General features: G+C 37.8%; 1 protein-coding gene across 2 annotated transcripts; it reads left to right on the forward strand.

Annotated features, from left to right (window-relative positions):
* The first annotated feature begins 1957 nt into the window (after positions 1-1957).
* On the forward strand, positions 1958-6131 carry LOC139840011 (CDP-diacylglycerol--serine O-phosphatidyltransferase 1-like). Of its 2 annotated transcripts, none has more exons than XM_071830232.1 (13): positions 1958-2139; positions 2820-3013; positions 3242-3307; positions 3403-3462; positions 3650-3740; positions 3832-3886; positions 4187-4266; positions 4456-4572; positions 4701-4785; positions 4936-5027; positions 5123-5376; positions 5642-5730; positions 5853-6131. In XM_071830232.1, exons 2-13 carry the CDS (start codon positions 2850-2852, stop codon positions 5978-5980), a joined length of 1281 nt encoding a protein of 426 aa, XP_071686333.1. In that variant the 5' UTR covers positions 1958-2139; positions 2820-2849; the 3' UTR covers positions 5981-6131. The 2 variants fall into 2 exon arrangements, with proteins under 2 accessions (XP_071686333.1, XP_071686332.1); XM_071830231.1 differs by having other exon boundaries at positions 1958-2134.
* The last annotated feature ends 13013 nt before the right edge of the window (positions 6132-19144 follow it).

The following is a 19144-nucleotide window of genomic DNA, read 5'->3' on the forward strand; positions in this document are numbered from 1 at the left end:
ATTTTTCACGCGCACACACGTTTTTAGGTGGAAACTCGAACCGCATACAAGGAACCTGATCCATCAATCAATACGAGCATGTTGATCTGGTCGAACTCCTGCGTACGAGACAATAAAAGCTCTCATGGACTTTTTTTCGGAGCCAGGGATCGAACTCTTGACCTCCAACTGTGCCTTCCTCTTCAGAGTTTTGATTGTGCTTTGTGGAGGCTTCTTGTGGTGCCCAACCATCTTTCGGTGTTTTCAAGTATACCACAATCAGATCTTATGATTTTTTCAATTTTAATTTTTGTTTTTATATATCTTTTACAAAAAACATAAACTTGCTTATTCTTTGTGCCCTTCATTATAAAGTCAAAATTCACAACGGGTCTTCCATCATTTTTTCCTGATCCAATCTTTTTTTCTTTCTTTGGCTCTAAAGTGAAGTCAGAAATATTTATAAAAGCTTAGCACAAAGAAAGAAATACAAGATAAAAAGAGGGCAAAGGAATAAAGCAAAGTAAGAATAGCATCATCATTACTATCCGAATATACCATGGAAACATCAAACATGAATATTGTAACTTAACACTTTGCTCGCGGTTATATACTCCGTACCACATACGAGTATAAAATACGGAGTATTTCATGTGTTTGACAGTTACGCCACCTTGCTATTCGTCACAAACAAAAATTGAACCATTTTATACTTAGGATCATTGTTGAAAAAAACTCGATTACTCTTCGATTAATCTCCGATTACTCATTTTTAAAAGCAATCCATTTCGATTTTTCAAAATCTGTTTAATTAATCGGTCAACGTCAATTGATGAGTTAAAATCGAATTTGATAATCAAAGTCAAAATTGATCTACATTTTAACATGAATTTAAACTAGACTTTTAGAGTTTTTTTTTAACAAAATAAATAATTTTATACAATAATATAAAGTTTATGTTTATCTCTATGATTTTCTTCTATATTTACACATATTATTTTAGAAAATTAATCTTTAAAAGTATACAGTACAATCCGATTAATCCCCAATTAAATTCTAATTAATTCCTGACTACTCATTCTAAATTCTTGTCCAATTAATCACCAGATAGCGAATTTTGCAACCTTCCTTCGGAGCAAGTAAAAGGGTGAGTTATATATTAGGTCTTTAATAACTAAAGGATAAGGATATATTAGGTCTTTTATAACTAAGGGTGCGTTTGTTTACCTCTTAATAGAATGATTCAGCACTGAATGTTGAATTATTAATCATTCAGTGCGTTTGTTTCTGACATCTGAATGACATATGGTACTGAATGACCGATGAAACACTCTCTTAACCATTAAGAGGCTAAATTTAATGCAATTTTCTTAAATCATATCCAGAACACTTATCAAATAAGTATATTGAAGTTTTTTGGCAATGTTAAACGATAACAAGTTGATTAAACTCATTCATATTGATTATTCAAAATGATTATCAAATAGTTTATTGTCATTCAGAACTAAGTTCATTCAGAACCTCTGAATTATTCAGATTATGAATCATTCAGTGTTTAATTATTCAAATTTATCAAACGCACCCTAACCAACCAACCACCCTCAAACCAAAAACTCACCAAAACTAAAAAAAGATTTTGAGAAATCAAGACCATATGAACCGATTCCAAACCATCTAACAAATAATTTCGAACAAAACACGACTAAAACACGACTAACAAACAATTTCGAACGCTAACACAACAAACTAACCACTCTACAAATTCGGATACGGTGGATTTATAAAAACTTTGTTACTCCGTATGATTTAATTATCATTATCACTCCATGTCCAATATATGTTTACGGCGCTTTTAATTCGTCTTGCTTTCACTTGTCTCTCTGGACCATTGTACTTTTTTCTTCTCAAAATCACTGTTTTTCTCTCTCTCTCTCCTACCAATATATAAATACGCAACTTGTATCTATATCCATCTATATGAAAACTTAATTAATCAAGAAACCATTTTTACAAGTCGAAATTGATTGGGAGAAAAAACCCAAATAGGTTTTAGAAATTCAAACCCCGATTAATCAGCTTTTCACAATTTCAATTCAAATATTCAGGTTTTTATAATCAAGAGATCGAACCAAGGCTTTGTTTCTTCAAATTTGCGGTTAGGTCTTAATCTTTATCTTTATGTAATAAAGTACTCACTTTTCTCTCTCTTTATAATTTAATTCTGAAGTGTACATATATGTTTGTTTGTATGTATCTATATGCTTTTAATAAGTATGTGTACCTTATTTTCCATTTTCATGCACTCTGTTTTTTTATTATCTATTCATTAATTTGTGATATGGGTTTTCAATGTTTGATTGAATTTGTTAGTGGGGTTTGTCTATTATGCATCACATTTTGCCTTTTTAGTGATTGATTTGAGATGCATTGGGTATATGATTGGTGGGTATTTGAAAAATTCTCAATAACTGATGAAAGAAAAGAAAAAGGTATTTGGTTTGTTCAAAATCGTTGCATAGTTAATTGAATTCAATTGTTAGATATACAAAGATTGTATCTTTTTTCATAATTTCAACCAAAATTTTACCCTGTGATGAAGTACCTTTTGGTTGTATATGAATTGTTATTAATAAAATTGATAACTTCTTTTAAGATTTCTTTGAAACACATGAATCATTAATAGTTTGAAATATGTATGATTAAATATAGTTAAAAGACAACTGATTGAAATATGTATGATTAAATATAGTTAACTCTCACTGCTAGCTGATTTATATAGTGATGATGTATGATTTTGGAATATTTTTTTCTTGTGCTTATGTTCATGTTATGATTTGTAGAGATCAAGATTCGTTAAAGAAAAAAGGTTTATGGAGGCGAATGGTTATATGAGAGGAAGGAGAAGAGGTCATGTTGCTCAATATAGTGATGAAGTGAGCACATCAACTAATGATGATGAATTCGACCCATGGACCGCTTGGGCTTATAAGCCTCGAACCATTTCATTGTTATTCATTGGTGCATGTTTTCTTATGTAAGTTTCTTGTAATTTTTCAAAACAAGGTAGTTTTGATTATTAAATTAATTGTTATCCTTTGATGTTTCAAACGGGACGCCGTAGATTTGGTTGATCATTACAATTTCAAGTCAACGAAATGATGAACTTATTTCATATCTTACAAAGGAACTTAGTTTTTTCTTACATGATTAATTTATTTAATAGTTATTTATTTATAAATTTGGTCTTGGTATGTGTTTTAAGTTGGGCGAGTGGAGCTCTGGATCCTGAAAGTAGTTCATCGACTGATCTTATTACATCAGTCAAAAGGTGAAGTTTCGATCTTTATATATCGACCTCTTATTTTCTTGAATTTAATCATCCATGAAATTGGCATTATGACATTTATTTATTTCTTATTCAAGGGGCATATGGGCAATGATTGCAGTTTTCCTGACTTATTGCTTGTTGCAAGCTCCTTCTACGTAAGTTTCCATTATGTTATACTCTCAATCACTTTATTTATCTCACTTTCAATAATTAATGAGAGCTTCTTTTTTTTTTTAAACTTATTCTAGCCGAATGTCGTTTATTCAATCTTATAAACTTGCAGTTGTATTTTGACATTTTGAATTTCATAAATGTCGTTTATTCAATCTTATAAACTTGCAGATTACTAATTAGGCCACATCCAGCAATTTGGCGCCTTGTTCATGGGTTAGCTGTTGTTTACCTCGTTGCGCTAACTTTTTTGCTTTTCCAGGTTGGTTTTTTCATATGTTTATAATGTTTTTTTTTCATGTTTATCACCCTATACGTTCTTATGAAACTTGCTTTGTTAACTTTTCTTGCAGACACGTGACAATGCTCGGCAGTTTATGAAGTATTTACACCCCGATCTTGGTGTTGGTAACATGGTTTTCGTTATTTACAAATTACATCTGCTTTCTTAATATTAATCCATTTACAAATCGAATGTATACAAAATTCGGTATTTACATGTGACAATTTTATTATTTTTATATTCTGTAACGGACAAAAGGTGTTTCCGATCAACACAATTAGGCTCGACCATACAAAATGATTATCCTTTTTGACCCGTTACCGAATATACTTGACTAGCCCGTTTTGTCACAATTAGGTTTTTTCATATGAAGTTGTTTATTTGATGGCTTGACATTTTCTTGATTTTATTTATATAATTTTCAGAACTTCCCGAAAAATCATATGGTGCCGATTGTCGAATTTATGTACCTGATCATCCAACTAACAGGTTTATAAATGTTTATGTATGATTTCTTCTTTCTTAATCTCTGCATTTCTTTCTTGTTTTTTGTTCTTAAAAAAGATTTAATTTTTATGTACCTAGCAATTCCCTTTATCAACTACGATTATAAAAACAATTTCCTCCAGTCAAAAGTGTCGTTTTTTTAGTACAGAACTGTTTAAAGAGCACTAAATTGTGTCGGGTTTTGCAGGAGACACTTTTTGATGAATTTGTTCCTGCTCATATTTTTGGATGGTGGGGCAAAGCAATAATGATTCGTAATCAACCCCTTTTATGGGTATTATCAATCGGGTTTGAGTTCATGGAGGTTAGAGAATTACAATTTAAACTTTATCCATACGTTTTAAAGAAATTTTGTTGTTGTTGAACTATTATTATATACTAAAATCTTTAAACTAGTCTGATATGATTTGATTCATCGGTTTCATTTTTCAGCTAACTTTTCGCCACATTTTACCAAATTTCAATGAGTGTTGGTGGGACAGCATCGTTCTTGACATATTAATCTGCAATTGGTTTGGTGAGTAACCACAAAACCTAATTTGTTATGTGTTTGAGAAACATGTGAATGTGATAAAAAAAAATCCTAGCTTTTGCTCAAATTAACTCTTAATCTCTGTGTTCTTGTGTTTGACCTTGGTCAACATTTGTAACTTTGTTTACATTGTAGGTATTTGGGCAGGAATGCAAACTGTTCGCTATTTTGATGGTAAGACGTACGAGTGGGTTGGAATAAGCCGTCAACCGAATATATTAGGCAAAGTATGTTTTGTTTTCCTTGCATCTGATTATAATAAACTAAAGTCAAAAGTCAACCGTTGTATCATATTTTGATTTGTGATCCATGTTGATAACAGGTGAAACGGACATTGGGCCAATTTACGCCTGCACATTGGGACAAAGATGAATGGCACCCACTTCTTGGTCCATGGCGGTTCATTCAAGTTCTTAGCCTTTGCATTGTGTTCTTAACGGTTGAAATGAACACGTTTTTCCTTAAGTTTTGCCTTTGGATTCCTCCTCGAAACCCGCTCGTTGTTTATAGATTGGTCCTTTGGTGGCTCGTTGCAATCCCAACAATTCGAGAATATAATTCTTACCTACAAGACCGGTAATCCTCTATATTTCTAAACACTAGGTGTTTAGGCATGTAATTATAGGACACCGTATGTTTTTAGGATTTATGATTTTATAGCATGCATTATTTATTAAGATATTTAAAATTAGCCCATTAAAGGACCCTTTTGAGTTTTGATCATATGCATCTAAAATGGTCTTTGAGGTTTCTGGATTAGTTTTTTTCTGATTAATGTCTCCAGAGTGGTTGTATTATACATTTGTGTAACTTGTAAGTTTTATTGGTAACATTATTTCAGGAAGCCGGTTAAAAAGGTAGGAGCTTTTTGTTGGATTTCGCTTGCCATATGCATCATTGAACTCCTCATCTGTATCAAATTTGGACATGGTAAGTTTTGTTTCCATTACTGATCTTTAAAAGTTACTCATTTTACTTGTATTATTGTTACAGCTTTGTTAATATAAGCAATGTGTGATACCGAAAGTTTGAATGATGGTTCTGTTTTTCAGGTTTATATCCAACTCCAATGCCGAAATGGCTGGTAATTTTGTGGACAAGTGCTGGTGTGGGCCTTTCGGTATTCTTATTGTTGTGGACACGGCAATCTCGTAGGATTTTAAAACGAAAGCAAATATGAAATTTTAATTGGTTTGTGAGTTTTTTAGCTATTCTTTAATTCCTTGGTAGTAGAAAGAAGTTTGTAAATGCTAATTGCTTGAATTTGTAAATGTTTATCATTTGAGGATGAGTTATCCTAGTGGTGTTTTATCTATTCAGTTTATTCAATTTTCAAGAGCAAAATTACAAATAGTACTGAAAATTGAATTAGAATTCGGTTTGGATTTGGTTTTGGTTTTGGTTATAACCGAAATCAAAACAAAATTAATAAAAAGTGCAACTTTGAAATTAAATATAATATTGGGGTTTTGGGGGGGGGGGGGGGGGGGGGGGGGGGGGGGGGGGGGGGGGGTTTTGAGAGAGAAAGTGAGGAGAGAGAAAGTAAGGTATGCAAGCTTCAAGGCGGGTTTCGATTTCAAGCAAGATCGATACAATGAGAGATTCAACGACAACGGTTTTCCTAGACTAATCAACAACCAATGGACCTCGTTCATGTTTTTCAACTACCCCGATAGTTGGAACATGGAGAATCTTTGGCGTGTTTTCAAGAATCATGGCAATTTGAAAGACATCTATATGGTAAGCAAGCGACTCAAAAGTGGACAAAGGTTTGCTTTTGCTAAATTCGGTGATGTAACCAACGTAAATAAGTTGCTTGCTTCCCTGGAAACCATCAAGTTTGATGGGTTTTCGATTAGGGTTTTTAGGGCTCATGATAGATCTGGTCCTAATGTCATTCGTAATCAGTTATGGGGAGTTTCAAGTAGGGTACGTAATGGTCATTCTGGCGATGAAAGAAGAAGCGAACATTGGTCTAATGCCTTCACTGATGGTAGAGGTTTTAATGAAGTGGCTGCTACACCAAAAAGTGACTTAAGGTACAAACTCAATTTCAAAAAAGAGGATATGAGGTTAAAGTTGGATAGTAGGAAACCAAAAGATGTAAGACAGAAGGTTGTAGAAGAATGTAAGACCCAAATATTTCATAGTACATATGTGTGAATAAGTGATTCAAGTTGTGGGGTTTACGTTGTATATAATTAAAAGGCAAAAGAAGCTGAACTGGGCATTTGGCGCGTCGCGCGGCCTTATGGCGCGCCGCGCCATTACGGGCTGACAGATTCCTTTTTCTTTTTAAATTAGATATTTTAAGGGCATTTTGGTAAAATTACTTAAGGTCCGACTTTAAGGCTTGGATCAGTTGTTTGGAGTGTCATTTACTCCATATTCACCCACCTTATCATCTTCCGATCAATTCTAGAGTGAGAGTTAGATTCTAGAGTGAGAGAGCTCAAATTAAGGAAGAAGAAACTCGAATCGGGTCAAAGTGCAAGCACTAAAGTTGTTCATCTCCTCATTTACTACGTTTTGATAGTTGTGGTAAGCCCTAAACCTAATTTCCTTGTTTTAATTGTTTAAGAGTTAGGGTTTGTGTAGGTAATGAACACTAAGACCCATTTGTTAGTGAATTTGGGTATTTTGGGTGAAATTGGGTTATGTTGACTCAAAGATGACTAACTAGGGTTTTTCAAGCATTAATTGTTGTTAATAAACCTTAATTAGTTAGTAAATTGCTAGAACACCAATATTTATGTAAATGGATGTTAAGTGGGTTAGTGGATGACCCGAAATGGGTTTGTTGACCCTAAACGGGCCAAACGGGTCAAAATGGACCTAAGTTGGTTAATGTTTGCGTTTAGTGCATAAACCTTGTTCTAAAATGTGTTTTGAACCTATCTTGGCAAATGATTAGGGTTTTGGTGCGAGATGACCCAATATTAGGGTTAGGTGTCCAAATGGGTCAATGACCTAGAAATGGTGAGTGTTGCGAGTTTGACCAACTTGAACAAATGATTGATTATATATACTTTGTAATAGGTGCGTTACCTTGAAGTTTCAAGCTTGGTTTATTGATTCACCGAAGGCGAAAGGTGAGTGGAATAATTATATGCGTAGATATATAATGTATTTATTTGTAGTAGCGTGAGATGTGAAGTGTCGAAGTGTTAAGACACCACGTTTCACGTGACGAGTGAAGCACCGAGGTGTTAAGGTGCCACTCTAGGTAATTGACCGGTGAAGCATCGAGGTGTTAAGATGCCACTCGGGGTGAAGCATCGAGGTGTTAAGATGCCACCTAGGAGTGTAGTGTCGAGGTGTTAAGACACCACTCCATAACTTAATGAGTGAAGCATCGAGGTGTTAAGATGCCACTCGGGGTGAAGTACCGAGGTGTTAAGGTGCCACCCTAGGGGTTAGTGATACGAGGTGTTAAGTACCCTAGCGGATGTTATGAACACCGATGGCGTTTTCGCGAGCGCCATTCCCTTGTACGATTGGTTAACCATGGTTATTTGCGTTGTAAGTGTAAGCATAATATATTATTCGAATTATATTATATGCGTTGCTATGCTAGCTTGTGGTATTGGAGATTTCTAGCTTGTATTCGAGATTATAAGCTAATTGTGTTGCTAGCATGTATGCGGTGTTTGAGTAAGTGATTTGCAAGTAGGTATATTATATATGTATGTGTATAATTATTGCATTCACTAAGCGTTAGCTTACCCTCTCGTTGTTTACCATTTTATAGGTTCCGGCGTGGATAAGGGTAAGGGCATACGGTTGGATTAGAGATCCCGCTTGTTGGGGGACGCCTTTTGGATGTGTTAGCTTTTGGAGTTTGACCATGACTTTGGTAGTTTAATCCCAAACACCATGCTCATTGCGTCGTTTGGTACTTAAACTTTTTGATGGTCGAAACTCATATTTTGTATTAAACTCGTAAAACGGCCGATGTGGGCCCCGCTTCGTAAAACTCATTTTATTAATGGAATGTGTTAGTTTTACATATTTGAATATGTTGTTAAAAGCGTTTTGTCTAATTATGTCGGGAAGTGGCCGATCTTTTTCGCGTTTCATGACTTTTGGGACAGACCAGTTTGGCGCGCCGCGCGGCCATATGGCGCGCCGCGCCATATGCTGTTCCAGCACACACAAAAATTATTTGTTATTTTTACGCGGGTTGTTCGTGGTTTGGTTTGGGTTGTTACAAGTGGTATCAGAGCATGGTCTAAGGGATTTAGGTGACTTGAGATAGGTGCCTAGACTTAGACTTTTTGTGTGCGCGTTATGCGGGACTTGTAGGACTTTGGGTCGAATCGGGATTGGTTAATGCATAGGTTTATGTGAACTAATCATGCGCTATTTGTTTTGTGTAGTATTTGAAATCATCAAGCGAGATAGACGTTGTACTAGTGAGTTAATGCGATGTGCTCGCGTAACAATGATTAGCTACCATTGTTACGGGTTCAAATCGTGTCAAACAAGCGATGTACGACGATTGTTGAGCAAGATGGGGTAGTGTGGTGTATATGTATATACATATGGGTTAAGTCCTTTCGTTTTGTTGCTTAATTTACTTCGTTTTATAGAATGAAGATGAGAAATGGACACGACACCAATGACGGAGGTACGAGTGAGGACATTGAACTCACGGCCAAGGTTGAGGCCATCTTCAAAAGGCTAAAGAGGGATTTTCTTGACGACGTTCGAAAGGTCTTCCAAGAGTCGGTCGATGGACAAGTGACCGAAATGATCAATGATCGAATGAAAGCCGCAATAGAGGAGGCTTTAGAGGCTAGAAACATTTATCCTCGAGGCGAAGGGGGTGAAGGTAACGGTGGGGGTGAAAGGCGGGACTTCCACTACAAGAATTTCAAGGATACTCAACCTCCGATGTTTAATGGGGTGCGAGATCCGTTGAAAAGCACGTGTTGGATTTCTGATATCGAGGGGGCTTTCCGTACCGCGGAGTGTCCTCCCGAAAGGAAGGCGAGGTATGGTTCTAGTATGTTGAGGGAAAAAGCCAAGTTGTGGTGGGACGACAAAATCAACTTATATGGTGAAGAGCAATGCATGAACTTGACATGAGAGGAGTTCAAGAAGGAATTCTTCAAAGAATACCGAACTTCTTCCGATCTTGATAGAATCCGGGACGAGTTGCACCATTTGCAACAAGGTTCAATGGACTTGGTCACACTCAAGTCTACCTTTTTGGCAAAAACTCGTTTTTGTCCGGAATATGTGGGTGACGATCACAAGCTAATGAAAGATTTCTACCGTACTTTGAATGATGAGTTCAAGGGCAAGATTAGTCGGGGTATGGCTAAGTCTTTTGATGAGTTATTTGAATTGGCCCGGGGTTTTGAGCCGGATGTTCCAAGAAAAAGCGATTTCACGTTTTTCAAAAGAAAGTTTGAAGGTTCTAGTCATTCTAACTTTTAAAACAAGAAGAACAAGAACAAGAAGGGTTCCGAGAGTGTTAATAGCGTGAAGAAGGGCGCTTCCGGGGATTTTTCTTATGCGTGCTACAATTGTGGGCAACCGGGTCATATGGCTCGTGAATGTCCTAAACCATCTTTCGGAAACAAGGTCACTTGTTTTAATTGCGGTAAAGAAGGGCATAAGAAGCCGGGGTGTCCCGATTTGCGAAACGATAATGTGAAGCGATTAGAGAAGGCGGCGGGTACAGCTAGGGGTCGCAACTATTTGATGACCAATGATGAAGCCAAACAATCGAACGAAGTTGTCTCAGGTACTTTCATGGTTAATTCTAATCCGGCAAGGATTCTTTTCGATAGTGGTGCAAATTTGTCGTTTGTGTCTCCTAAATTTGTGCCTAAACTTAATAGACCGTTAGCTAAGTTAAGTCGTCCGGTAGAAGTCGAAATAGCGGACGGCAAGACGGTGCTAGTGGTCGATGTGTGTAAAAATTGTGATGTTGTGTTTGGTGTCGAAAACCTTAAGATAGATCTCATTCCGATGACCTTGGGCGACTTTGATATTGTTGTGGGTATGGATTGGCTCGATCGTAATAGAGCCGATATTGCATGCCATGAAAAATTTATTCGTGTGAAGACCCCAAGTGGGGGAGAGTTAATTATTCACGGTGATAAACGAAGAAGACTTGTGCCGATATGTTCTTTTGCACGGGCACGTCGTTTTCTTGTTAGTGGTGGCATGGCTTTTCTTGCCCATGTTGTTGATACTCATGATGAGCCACCACCCATTCGTGAAATTCCGGTGGTTAGTGAATTCGAAGACGTTTTTTCGGACGAGTTACCGGGTGTTCCGGCGGAAAGACAAGTTGAATTTCGCGTTGAGTTGGTTCCGGGAGCTACTCCCATTGCTAAAACTCCTTATCGTTTAGCACCAACGGAAATGCAAGAGTTGTTGAATCAAACACAAGAGTTACTTGAAAAGGGTTTTATTCGACCGAGTGCTTCGCCATGGGGCGCTCCGGTTTTATTCGTGAAAAAGAAGGATGGTAGTATGCGGATGTGCATCGATTACCGGGAGTTGAATAAAGTGACGATCAAGAATCGTTATCCATTGCCTCGGATTGACGATTTGTTTGACCAACTTCAAGGTGCGACGTATTTCTCTAAGATCGACCTACGGTCCGGCTATCACCAAATGCGGGTCCGTGAGGAAGAAATCGAGAAAACGGCTTTTCGAACGCGTTATGGGCATTTTGAGTTTTTAGTTATGCCTTTTGGTCTTACGAATGCACCGGCGACATTCATGGATCTTATGAACCGGGTGTGTCAACCCATGTTGGACAAGTCGGTGATTGTGTTCATTGACGACATACTAGTCTACTCGAAAAGTATGAACGAGCATGAACGTCATTTGCGTGAAGTATTGAAGACATTACGAAAGGAGAAGTTGTATGCTAAGTTCTCCAAATGTGAATTTTGGCTAAGGGAGGTTCAATTCCTTGGTCACATTGTGAACAAAGACGGCATTCAAGTAGATCCGGGGAAGATAGAGACGGTGAAGAGTTGGAGACAACCGACTACGCCTACGGAAATCCGGAGTTTTCTCGGATTGGCCGGTTATTATCGTCGATTTATCCAAGAATTTTCTAAGATCGCTTCTTCATTGACGAAATTGACGAGGAAGAACGCGAGGTTTGTTTGGGAGAACGAGCAAGAAATTGCTTTTCAATTGTTAAAGGAGAAGTTATGTCAAGCTCCGGTGTTAGTTTTGCCAGAAGGGGTGGAAGACATGACGGTTTATTGTGATGCCTCGTTAATTGTACTCGGGTGTGTTCTAATGCAAAGAGGTAAAGTCATCGCTTATGCCTCTCGACAATTAAAGGAACACGAGACGAGATATCCGACTCATGATCTTGAGTTGGCGGCGGTTGTGCATGCGTTGAAAATTTGGCGCCATTACTTGTATGGTGTCAAGAGTACGATTTATTCGGATCATAAGAGTTTGAAACATCTCTTTAATCAACGAGACTTGAATTATCGTCAACGTATGTGGATGGATGTGGTGAAAGATTATGATTGTGAAATACTCTATCATCCGGGCAAGGCAAATGTGGTCGCGGATGCGTTAAGTCGAAAGAGTCATCACCCGGCGTTACGATTGGGATTGTTACGTATGATTATTACTAACGATTTTCTTGAAAAACTTGGTGTGATTCAAATAGAGGCATACGTTCACAACAAGCATGCGGAACGAATTGTGGGGCAATCGAAATTCATTACTATGGGTTCGCGTGATTTGTTGTCTTTTCAAGGAAGAGTGTGGGTGCCTAAGATGGGTGATTATCGACAAGTGCTACTTGATGAAGCACATAAGTCAAATTATTCCATTCATCTGGGCGCAACGAAGATGTATCTTAATTTAAGGAAAGATTATTGGTGGTCGGGCATGAAACGTGATGTTGTAAAGTATGTTGAGCAATGCGTCACGTGTTTGCAAGTTAAAGCCGAACACCAAAAGCCGTATGGTAAGTTGAAACCGTTAGAAATCCCGAAATGGAAATGGGAGCACATTACCATGGATTTCATCACAAAGTTACCTAAAACGGCGAGAACCCAATTTGATTCGATTTGGGTGATAGTTGACAGATTGACGAAAAGTGCTTTGTTTCTTCCCATTAAGGAAGCGATATCGTCGGAGACTTTGGCCAAGTTGTTTATCAAGGAAGTCATCTCACGACACGGGGTTCCTATATCTATTGTTTCGGATAGAGATACTCGTTTCACATCTCGGTTTTGGGAAAAGTTTCACGAAGATATGGGTACACAATTAAAATTAAGCACGGCGTATCATCCTCAAACGGACGGTCAAACCGAACCTACAAATCAAACTTTGGAAGATATGTTACGGGCGTGCATTATTGATTTCGGTGGTAGTTGGGATGAGCACTTACCTTTGGTGGAATTCTCGTACAATAATATTTATCATACTAGTATTGGGATGCCACCTTACGAGATGCTTTATGGGCGTAGGTGTCGAACCCCGATTTGTTGGGGTGAAGTGGGACAAAAGGAAATCGGGAGTACCGATTTAGTCTTAGAGATGAATAGCAAGATTGATATTATTCGGGATCATTTGAAGAAGGCTCAAGATAGATAAAAGTCGTATGCCGATAAACGTAGACGAACGATCGAATTTCAAGAAGGCGACATGGTAATGCTTAAGGTTTCGCCATGGAAGGGTATTATTCGATTTCGAAAACGGGGAAAGTTAGCTCCTCGGTTTATTGGGCCATTCAAGGTTTTAGCTCGTGTTGGTGAAGTTGCATATCGATTGAAATTACCCGAAGAGCTTGCGGGGATCCATAACACGTTTCATGTTTCCCATCTCCGTAAGTGTCTTGCGGATGATTCATCTTGGGTACCATTAGACGAAATTGAGCTAAACGACAAGTTAGAATATATTGAGGAGCCGATTGCCATACTCGATGAGAAGGTCAAGAGGTTTAGAAATAAAGAAGTGAGGACTTTTAAGGTTCAATGGCGTCGGAGTAAAGGTTCCGAGTTTACTTGGGAACCCGAAGAATTCGTGTTGGTTTATCTTCCCTCTTGTCATGCGGCGTGGATCGCGAGGACGCGCTCCGAATTAAGTAGGGGAGAGTTGTAAGACCCAAATATTTCATAGTACATATGTGTGAATAAGTGATTCAAGTTGTGGGGTTTACGTTGTATATAATTAAAAGGCAAAAGAAGCTGAACTGGGCATTTGGCGCGCCGCGCGGCCTTATGGTGCGCCACGTCATTACGGGCTGACAGATTCCTTTTTCTTTTTAAATTAGATATTTTAAGGGCATTTTGGTAAAACCACTTAAGGTCCGACTTTAAGGCTTGGATCAGTTTTTTGGAGTGTCATTTACTCCATATTCACCCACCTTATCATCTTCCAATCAATTCTAGAGAGAGAGTTAGATTCTAGAGTGAGAGAGCTCAAATTAAGGAAGAAGAAACTCGAATCGGGTCAAAGTGCAAGCACTAAAGTTGTTCATCTCCTCATTTACTATGTTTTGATAGTTGTGGTAAGCCCTAAACTTAATTTCCTTGTTTTAATTGTTTAAGAGTTAGGGTTTGTGTAGGTAATGAACACTAAGACCCATTTGTTAGTGAATTTGGGTGTTTTGGGTGAAATTGGGTTATGTTGACTCAAAGATGACTAACTAGGGTTTTTCAAGCATTAATTGTTGTTAATAAACCTTAATTAGTTAGTAAATTGCTAGAACACCAATATTTATGTAAATGGATGTTAAGTGGGTTAGTGGATGACCCGAAATGGGTTTGTTGACCCTAAACGGGCCAAACGGGTCAAAATGGACCTAAGTTGGTTAATGTTTGCGTTTAGTGCATAAACCTTGTTCTAAAATGTGTTTTGAACCTATCTTGGCAAATGATTAGGGTTTTGGTGCGAGATGACCCAATATTAGGGTTAGGTGTCCAAATGGGTCAAAATGACCTAGAAATGGTGAGTGTTGCGAGTTTGACCAACTTGAACAAATGATTGATTATATATACTTTGTAATAGGTGCGTTACCTTGAAGTTTCAAGCTTGGTTTATTGATTCACCGAAGGCGAAAGGTGAGTGGAATAATTATATGCGTAGATATATAATGTATTTATTTGTAGTAGCGTGAGATGTGAAGTGTCGAAGTGTTAAGACACCACGTTTCACGTGACGAGTGAAGCACCGAGGTGTTAAGGTGCCACTCTAGGTAATTGACGGGTGAAGCATCGAGGTGTTAAGATGCCACTCGGGGTGAAGCATCGAGGTGTTAAGATGCCACCTAGGAGTGTAGTGTCGAGGTGTTAAGACACCACTCCGTAACTTAATGAGTGAAGCATCGAGGTGTTAAGATGCCACTCGGGGTGAAGTACCGAGGTGTTAAGGTGCCACCCTAGGGGTTAGTGATACGAGGTGTTAAGTACCCTAACGGATGTTATGAACACCGATGGCGTTTTCGCGAGCGCCATTCCCTTGTACGATTGGTTAACCATGGTTATTTGCGTTGTAAGTGTAAGCATAATATATTATTCGAATTATATTATATGCGTTGCTATGCTAGCTTGTGGTATTGGAGATTTCTAGCTTGTATTCGAGATTATAAGCTAATTGTGTTGCTAGCATGTATGCGGTGTTTGAGTAAGTGATTTGCAAGTAGGTATATTATATATGTATGTGTATAATTATTGCATTCACTAAGCGTTAGCTTACCCTCTCGTTGTTTACCATTTTATAGGTTCCGGCGTGAATAAGGGTAAGGGCATACGGTTGGATTAGAGATCCCGCTTGTTGGGGGACGCCTTTTGGATGTGTTAGCTTTTGGAGTTTGACCATGACTTAGGTAGTTTAATCCCAAACACCATGCTCATTGCGTCGTTTGGTACTTAAACTTTTTGATGGTCGAAACTCATATTTTGTATTAAACTCGTAAAACGGCCGATTTGGGCCCCGCTTCGTAAAACTCATTTTATTAATGGAATGTGTTAGTTTTACATATTTGAATATGTTGTTAAAAGCGTTTTGTCTAATTATGTCGGGAAGTGGCCGATCTTTTTCGCGTTTCATGACTTTTGAGACAGACCAGTTTGGCGCGCCGCGCGGCCATATGGCGCGCCGCGCCATATGCTGTTCCAGCAATTTTTTTTTTTATTTGTTATTTTTACGCGGGTTGTTCGTGGTTTGGTTTGGGTTGTTACAAAGAAGAGAAAGATATTAAGTTGGTTTCCATTAACAAAGATAAATGTATCAGTCAGGTTTATATGGATTGCTGCATCGTGGCCCATCTAAACAACATTGATCTTGTTAATCAATTTGAAACACTATGTAGAGCTGAAGGTTTGTATGATTTTGCTATCAAGTATTTAGGTGGGTTGGACATCCTAATTCAATGTAGTTCGAAAGAGATGGCGAATAACATCATAGGATTGGAAGGTCATGCTATCAACATATGGTGTAGTAGCATCGAAAAACTCAAGATCAATTATTGGACAACCGGAGGAAGATATGTATGGGTTGATATCAAGGGAGTTCCGGTCACGTGTTGGAATGAGATTGTGTTCAGAGAAATTGCAGGAAAGTGGGGTAGGGTTGTGCAACTTGAAAATTGTTCTATCACTTCAAAAAATCAAAACCTGTTATCTGGGCATGCTCTAATTCATGTTATGGAGTTAGGTCATATCCATGGTACGGCTAAGATTATTGTCGATGATCTTTTACTGATGAATGTCTCGGTTATTGAAAATCATGATCGTCCTATACAACTAGACATTGATCCTCCTTCTTTTGACCGGAATGAGGATGTTCAGGATACAGAGAAAGAGGACCAGGATGATGACGAGGTTAAGACTAATGATGGTGATAACTTTTCGGATGAAGATTGCGTAGATGATACTTTTGATTCGTCTGATGATGAGTCCCCAATTATTCGTGATGATCGGATTCATAAAGACAGGGATGGATTGAAGCAGATTCCGGTAAAAGTATACCGGAATTTTGATGGTATCTTGGATGATGATCTGTCCGATTGTAATAATGACGGTCCAAAGTCCCATGGCAATAATGATGATGAAAGAGGTAAAGTAGAAGGTGAAGAGAACAGAGATAACCTTTTTGTTTCCCCAAGGGGTGAAAATAGCTGTGATAACAGCTGTGATAACAGCTGTGATAATTATTGTTCATCCACTTCCAAGACATGTGCTTTTCTTGGATCAAATTACAGTGAAGAATTCGTTGAGGAAACTTGCTTTGCTCATAAAACAACTGGGCCGGCCCAAGATCATTCTAATAATCTCAGTCCAATTCGGTCTGGTGGGCTAAATCTGGATAATCCAATGACTCCTTATTCTAGTCCACTTAAAAATAAAGATACCATTTTTGAGCCTGCTTCTGCTTCTGTGAAAGCCGATTATCCTAAACCCATTAGTCCTACCAATCATGACAACTCAAATGGGCCTACATATTCTACTTTTTTACGTGAAAAGAAGTCTAATATTAGCCCTTGTGATGGAGTTACAAAACAACAGATGTTGAAACAATATAAAAGAAGACAGAATGATGAGGTCCCAAAAAACAAACGTGGGGGAAAGGCTAAAATCACAAATAGAGATAGTGTTGTTCGTGGCACTTCAAAAGTTTCAAAACAACAAAAATCAAGCAAGAAAGATTGCTGCTTTTCAAAGCTTCGTAGATGGAATACCTCTTCCAGGACACTGAAATTGAAGAGCGTTGCTAGGAAAGAAAACTCAATCAATGGATCAATTAGATCGATGTGTACCAACTGTGCAAATCACCCTAATCCTTCAACTTCCAATAAGTCTTCCTCAAACATAAGGTGGAAGGATCTTCACCCGCGTTAGTGATGATGGAACCAAGTTTAGCAAACTTGATCGTTTCTTAGTAAATGATTGTTTCTATAATTTGTGGAATTGTCTTTCGGTGGTTGCTCTTGATCGTGGTAAGTCGGATCATTGTCCCATTATTCTAAAAGATGATAATAAAAATTTTGGTCCAAAACCGATCAAAGTTTTTGACGAATGGTTAGATATGGATGATGTTGATAAGGTCATAAAAGATGCATGGATTGAAGATGGTGGTGGTGGTACCCGAAAAGATTGTTGTCTTAGAAATAAAATGAAAAAAAACTAAGCTAGCTTTAAAGACAAAAAGTTCACAAAAATTTGGTATCTTGAGGGTGAAATTGAAGTGTTAAAATCTGTGGCTACTTCACTAGAATTAAAAGCCGAAAAGGATCTAATTAATGGGGAGGAAAGGAAACAATGGTTAGACGCAAGAAAAGAATGGTTCTAAAAGGAGAGAACTAAAGTCAACATGTTGAAATAAAAAGCTCGTGTACGGTGGATCCTCGAGGGAGATGAAAATACTAGATACTTTCATTCGGTTATCAAAAGAGGATACAACAAAAACAACATTAGGGGTCTCTCAATTACTGGGGTATGGTGTGAAAATCCAAATGACATTAAAGAGGCGGTTTTTCAATATTTCAAGAGTCGATTTGAAGAACAACCGGGTTCTAGACCTAGTCTTATTGACCTTTCATATCCTACGTTATCATCCGATGAGGCTAGTAGTCTTGAAGATCCCATTAGTGAAACGGAAGTTCTCGAGGCAATACACGATTGTGGGAGCTCAAAAGCTCCCGGCCCCGATGGTTTTAATCTAAGATTTTTTAAGAAGTTTTGAGATATTATCAAAGTTGATGTTCTTAATGCTATCACATGGTTTTGGAAAAAAGGTGAATTTTCAAAGGGATGTAACGCCTCCTTTATTACCTTAATTCCAAAAAAGGGTGACCCGATTCATCTTAGTGATTATCGACCTATTAGTCTCATTGGTAGTTTTTATAAAATCGTTGCAAAGATTCTCTCCAATAGATTGAGAAAAGTTATTCCAAGGCTAATGGGCTCGGAACAAAGTGCTTTTCTAAAAGAAAGATATATCCTTGATGGTGTTCTTATAGCTAATGAATCCATTGATTTTTTGAGAAGTAAAAAAGAAAAGAAGTATTGTTTTCAAGGTTGATTTTGAGAAAGCTTTCGATAGTTTAAATTGGGACTTTCTTGTGGAAGTCATGACTTGCATGGGCTTTGGTAGTAAATGGCGTAAGTGGATTCTTGCTTGTTTAAAATCGGCTAGCATTTCGGTTCTCATTAACGGATCTCCTACACAAGAATTTTCTATCGGTAGAGGGGTTAGACAAGGCGATCTGTTATCCCCTTTTCTCTTCATTCTTGCTGCGGAAGGGCTCAATATCCTCACCAAAGCCGCGGTTGATAAGGGCGTATTTAAGGGTGTCGAAATTGGAAATGACAAAGTTGTAATCTCGCACCTTCAATAT

This window comes from Rutidosis leptorrhynchoides, chromosome 4 (genome assembly GCF_046630445.1).
Source record: "Rutidosis leptorrhynchoides isolate AG116_Rl617_1_P2 chromosome 4, CSIRO_AGI_Rlap_v1, whole genome shotgun sequence".
Taxonomy (NCBI): domain Eukaryota; kingdom Viridiplantae; phylum Streptophyta; class Magnoliopsida; order Asterales; family Asteraceae; genus Rutidosis; species Rutidosis leptorrhynchoides.

What these genes read in the sequence shown, in the direction of transcription:
- LOC139840011 (XM_071830232.1), top strand. Translation starts at nt 2,850, where the DNA reads ATGGAGGCGAATGGTTATATGAGAGGAAGGAGAAGAGGTCATGTTGCT. An exon ending in ACAGGTTTATAAATGTTTAT is followed by an intron (nt 4,267 to 4,455) that starts GTATGATTTCTT and finishes CGGGTTTTGCAG; the next exon opens with GAGACACTTTTTGATGAATT. An exon ending in AACCGAATATATTAGGCAAA is followed by an intron (nt 5,028 to 5,122) that starts GTATGTTTTGTT and finishes TGTTGATAACAG; the next exon opens with GTGAAACGGACATTGGGCCA.